General features: G+C 46.2%; 1 protein-coding gene across 1 annotated transcript in view; it reads left to right on the top strand.

Annotated features, from left to right (window-relative positions):
* Cda (cytidine deaminase) overlaps nt 1-5,938 on the top strand; it is a 25,657-nt gene that overhangs the window by 9,023 nt on the left and 10,696 nt on the right. The window contains exon 2 of the mRNA XM_028759958.1: nt 3,951-4,062. Within this exon, the coding sequence (XP_028615791.1) occupies nt 3,951-4,062 (112 nt within the window). The remainder of the gene's footprint in view (nt 1-3,950; nt 4,063-5,938) is intronic.

Below are 5,938 nucleotides of genomic sequence, written 5' to 3'. Positions count from 1 at the left end.
AGAGAGAGAGAGAGAGAGAGAGAGAGAGAGAGAGAGAGAGAAAGAGAAAGAGAGAGAGAGAGAGAGAGAATGTAGTGAGCAGAGGTGGCTGAGAGGTGGCTGAAGCAGAGACAAGGGCAGAGCCAGGCTGGGTCTTGTGAGATGCTCGTCCCTCAGTCTTGCATCTCTATAATGAAATGCTCAAAGCTGTTGAATTTAGAGCAACGGTCTGTGTGTTGTGTAATTTCTGGGCCTCTGGCCAGGGCTACATACACAGCACCAAAGCTCCCCCACAATGCATAGCAGCAAGAGAAACAGTTGGTTCTCCATAATTACTAGTGAGGACACTCCTCTACTGATAGGTCTAAGGACACCTCTACAAGGTCCCACCTCTTAGAGGGACACAGCACCTCCTAAAAGTGCCACCCTGACTTTTGGGGAACATTCAATGCCTAACCTATAGCAGCCAAGCCCAAGGCAATAGACAACAGAAAAATTAAACAAAAAAGATGAAGTTACTCCGAGTTTGATTTAGTTCTTTTTTTGAGATAAGGTCTCACAGAGCCCAGGCTAGCTCCAACTCACTATGTAGCTGAGGCTGGCCTCGAACTCCTGATCCTCCTGCCTCCCTCTGTCAAGTTCTGAGGTTACAGGTATCCACTACCATACCTGTCTCTTTCTCCTGATTTCTAAGGTCAGATGAGAATTGAATTTTGATTTGGTGACATGGAACTTCCCAGCCCAGGGTGATTTTATCTGAGGTTCCATACTTGTTATGGGCATTTAAGAAGAAGATTAGGTTCCTATACTAAATGTTCAGAGCCCGTGGGACGAAAGGGAATGACAGAAACTCAGTTTGTTCGATGATGCTGCCTTAGAGAGGTGGGGTCCTGTGAGATGCTCGTCCCTCAGTCTTGCATCCCTCTACTCTACTTCATGTATTCAGATACCGTCTGTAGTTTAAACAAAGCACTTCTGAGCTTCCAGCTCAGACTCCGCTGTTGTCCTGAGAGAGAAGTCTTCTCTAACTGTGGCAATTTGCTTTAACAGCCCCTCAACCATGGAGCTCAAGCTTGGTGTGACTCATGTGTAGCTGGAAAGTGTCAGGCCTGAGTCAGGGATGGGTCAGAGATAGGTGGGGTGCAGAAGGTCTGCAAAGGCTGTGAAGGCATGCAGGCTAGAAAAGTATTTCTTCTTTCTAAAAAAAAATTGTTTTCAGGACAGCCAGGGCTACACAGAGAAACCCTGTCTTGAAAAACCAAAAAGAAAAAAAAAAAAGAAAAAGAAAAAAATCGTTTTGTTTTGGTTGTGTGTGTGTGTGTGTGTGTGTGTGTGTGTGTGTGTGTGCTTGTAAGCATGCCACAGTGGGCTTGGGGAAGGTTAGGGTCAGAGAACAGCTTTCAGAGTCTGTTTTTCCTTCCACCATGAGTTCCAGGGAGTATAGTCATCAGGCCTGTTTGGACAAGTTTTAGCATCTGAGACATCTTCCCAGCCTGAGAGGTGCTTTAAGGAAGTCATTTCAAGATAGAATGAGGAACCTGGGTAAGAACCAAGTCTGTTAAAACCGTCTTCTCAGGAGGCTGAGGCAGGAGGATGGCACATTTAAGACCATGTTGGTCTACAGCAGGAGTTTAGTGTTGACCTAGGCCAAAACTCTCTCTATTAAAATTAAACCAAAAAGGACAAGCTGGAGAGATGGCTCAGAGGTTAAGAGCACTGACTGCTTTTCCAGAGGTCCTGAGTTCAATTCCCAGCAACCACATGGTGGCTCACAGCCATCTGTAATGGGATCTGATGTCCTCTTCTGGGGTGTCTGAAGACAGCTACAGTATACTCAAATACATTAAGTAAATAAATAAATAAATCTTTAAAAAAAAAAAGACAACCACAAAACCCACGAAGGGTCTGAGGGAAGCAGCTCAGTGGCGGAGCACTTGCCTGGCATTCAGTATACTAAGTTCAATCCCCAGGAACCCCTCAATCTCCTCCACCCATCAAAGATGGTGGAGAGATGGTGGAGATCTTTTTTACTCTTGAGAGACAGGATGAAGAAGGCCTTAGAAACAAAGGGGCACAAAACAAAAGGAGAGTAACCAACAAGGTTTGTTTTTAATAAAAAGGGTGTGTCCTGACTCAAACCAAGTTAACAAGCACACCAGGGCAAGTGCTTTGTAAACAAACATTTTATTTGGAAGGAAAGGTTAAAAGATTTGCACAACAGTGTGTGTGTGTGTGTGTGTGTGTGTGTGTGTAATATTGACCCTTGGTGAGCTAGCGTCCTTTGATAAAAAAAAAAAAATTTCTTACGCAAGAGAGACTTGTTCCTTTCTTCATCCAGCCATAACTAACTCCCATTTTCTGGGATAACTCCCAGTTTCATATCAAGTACCAAATGTTGACTGCTGTTCTCAGGGTTGCCTTGTCCTGAGCATTCCAGGTTGTGAATCTGGCTGTCTTCCTCAGCCTCTTGATGACTGCAGTGACAGAGATACATATCAACTGTTGTAGACTATAGAAATGTATGCCCATAGAAGGAACTGGAGAATATCCGGGCCTTGGGGACAGCTGCCTAAGCTCAGATATGTCTCTCATTCTGTACAAAGGTCCTCTAACGGTCCCTTCCAGAACATAGAAATATGGCCATCCTCGGGGCAGAACAGAAGGTTTACACAGAGAAGAACCCTGATTGGCCAGCTTGGGTGAGACGCTCATCTGTAGGCCAATCAGTAGGGTGTCCATTGTAAGACAAGATGGTAGTTTCTGTCTAAATCACCTTCTGGGAATGAGGTGACCCTTTATAAACAGAGGAAGATGAGCCTGGGGAAGTGATTCAGTCCATAAAGTATTTGCTGTAAACCTGAGTTCAGCTCTCTCTGAATTCAGTTCATAAAAAGAGCTGACATAGCATAACAGGATAAACTGTTATCTCAGATTAGGGCAGGCAAAGACAGGACAGCAGGATCCCTGGAGCTTGTAGGCCATCCAGAGTAGATGAACTGATAAGGTCCAGGTCCGGTGAGAGACCCTGTCTTCAAAAATAACAATAATTAGGCTGGAGAGATGGCTCAGCGGTTAAGAGCACTGACTGCTCTTCCAGAGGTCCTGAGTTCAATTCCCAGCAACCACATGGTGGCTCACAAACATCTGTAATGAGATCCGATGCCCTCTTCTGGTGTGTCTGAAGACAGTGACAGTGTACTCATATACATAAAATAGTAAGTAAATCATTTTATAAAATAACAATAATCGGTCAATAAAGGTCAAGGCTGGAGTGATGGCTTCCAGGTTTAGGAACCAGGATGAAGCATTAGGGAAACAAAGACCCGAGCATCCTTGGAAAATCCATTCCACAGTGGGCCCCAGTGCCCTCCAGTGCTTCTGGACACATTGCCCTGTCCTTTCCCACTATGTTCATAGCAATGGGCCCCTCCCGGCCTGGGTTGTGGGAGTGCTCTCGTTAGGGGTCCTTCACTGTGATAAAGCATAACCAAAAGCAACGTGGGGAGGAAAGGGCCCATGTCACCCACAGTTTCACATCAGAGTCCATCATCAAAGGAAGTCAGAGCAGGAACCCAAGGCAGGATCCTGGAGGCAGGAACCTGAGAAGAAGCCATGGAAGGATACTGGTTACAGGCTTGCTCGCTCCTCCTCATGGCTTATTCAGCCTGCTTTCTTAAAGTACTCAGGACCCACAACCCAGAGGTGGCACCACCCACGAGGAGCTTAGGCTCTCCCACATCAGTCATCAATCAAGAAAATGCCCCACAGACAAAAAAAAATCACACACACGCACACATGCATCCATGCACTCACACGCGCACACACACACTCACATATTCTCAACTGAGGTTCCCTCTTCCCAGGTGACTCTATCACAAGTCAAGATAAAAGAGGCACAAGGAACCTCTTACAACGTCCTCATCAGAAAATGGTTCTGTTGTCCATACCGCTGGTCTCTTCTCTCCCCTCAGGGTGCAACATAGAAAATGCCTGCTACCCACTGGGGGTGTGTGCCGAGCGGAATGCCATCCAGAAAGCCATCTCCGAAGGGTACAAGGATTTCAGGGCTATCGCCATCTCCAGGTGAGTGGGATGGGCCAGTTACAGCAGAATTCATCATTCCTCCAGCTAACATCTCTCTCTCTCTCTCTCTCTCTCTCTCTCTCTCTCTCTCTCTCACACACACACACACACACACACCTCATTCGTTCATTCGCCAGACACATGACTATTGTACATGTTCTTCCTGGCAGACACAGGGCCAGGGATAAGGAGGTAAATAAGAAATACGAGGCTGAGGCTGTGGACATGGCTCAGTTGGTAGAGTGCTTGCCTTGTATGCAAAGGCACTGGGTTTGATCCCCGGCCTTGCATAAAACTGGACATAGTTTCACACTCCAATAATCTCAGCACTCAGAAGATAGAGGATCAGAAAGGTCTGCCTGGGCTAAATAGTGAGACCTTGTCTCAAGAAGAGCAAGGGCAAAGGGAACTGGAGCAGTGTGGCTCAGTGGGCAAAGCACTTGAGTTCTGACCCTGAACAAACTAGGTAAGAGACAATCATGGAAGTTTGTCCCTAAGATTCCAGCACTGTGACAGTGTTGAGAGGCAGATCCCCGGAGCTGGCTGCCCAGCCAGCCTAGTCCAAAGAGCATACTCCAGGTTCAGTGAGAAAACACCTTTCAAAAACAGAAGGTATGGGCTGGAGAGATGGCTCAGCGGTTAAGAGTTACGGCTGCTCTTCCTGAGAACCTGAGGTTGAGTCCCAGCATTGACATGGCAGCTCACGATCATCTGTAACTCCAGTTCCACAGGACCCAACACCCGCTTTTGGTCTCTGCAGGCATCAGACTTGCACATGGTACACAGACATACGTGTAGGCAAAATACCCATACACATAAAATAAAACGATTGAAAAAATATATATATATATGGCAGAGAGTGACTGAGGAAGATTCCTGAAATTCACTTCTGGCCTTCACACATGCGAGCATACATACCTGCATGCACACACACAAAAGCAACACATACATATTCCTCACTCCCACCCACACGTAAGGAAAAGTAGCAATCATTAAGAAATAAATGGGGGGCTGGAGAGATGGCTCAGCGGTTAAGAGCACCGACTGCTCTTCCAGAGGTCCTGAGTTCAACTCCCAGCAACCACATGGTGGCTCATGACCATCTGTAATGGGGATGCAATGCCCTCTTCTGGTGTGTCTAAAGACAGCTGCAGTGTACTCATAAAATAAACAAATAAATCTTTAACAAAAAAATAAATGGATTTGATCAGTGGCAGCGAAACTGGAGACAGCTTGGAGGCTGAGTCTCTGTAATCTTTTAGGAGCCTCCATGTAGGTAAAGCCAAATTCTTGGCTTTGCTGGGGAAAAGCATTTGAAGACAACACCACCATGAAGCAGAGCTGGAATGTATTAAAAGGCATTCAAAATGCTCCTTTGATTGATTTTATGTGTATAGGTATTCTCCATGCTTGTTATATATGTCTGTGCACCAGAGGCATGTGCGGTGCCTGAGGTCAGAAGAAGAAACTGGATCTCCTGGGACTGGAGTTACAGACAGCTGGGACCCCGCATGTGGGTACTGGAAATCAAACCTGGGTCCTCTAGCTAGATCAACAAGTGTTCTTGACCACTGAGCCATGTCTCCCAATCCCTTGAAAGGGTGTTTTAAATGTAAACTTTAAGCACAAAGTTTAACAGAAAGAGTGATGCCCTGGAGAAGGATGAGACACACCCAAAAGCTTGGGCGTGGGCTTTTCAAAGGAAATAGATTCTTTGTTATCCCAGTGTGACTGTATGAGGGATTTGGAAGCTTTGAGATCTCGTGGTTCAGCTGGTTCCTTCCTTCCTTCCTTCCCTCCTTCCTTCCTTCCTTCCTTCCTTCCTTCCTTCCTTCCTTCCTTCCCTTCCTTCCCTCCTTCCTTCTTTCCTTCCTTC

This window comes from Grammomys surdaster, unplaced genomic scaffold (genome assembly GCF_004785775.1).
Source record: "Grammomys surdaster isolate TR1022 unplaced genomic scaffold, NIH_TR_1.0 126313, whole genome shotgun sequence".
Classification (NCBI taxonomy): Eukaryota; Metazoa; Chordata; class Mammalia; order Rodentia; family Muridae; genus Grammomys; species Grammomys surdaster.
This window is presented reverse-complemented; position numbering and strand designations above follow the sequence as displayed.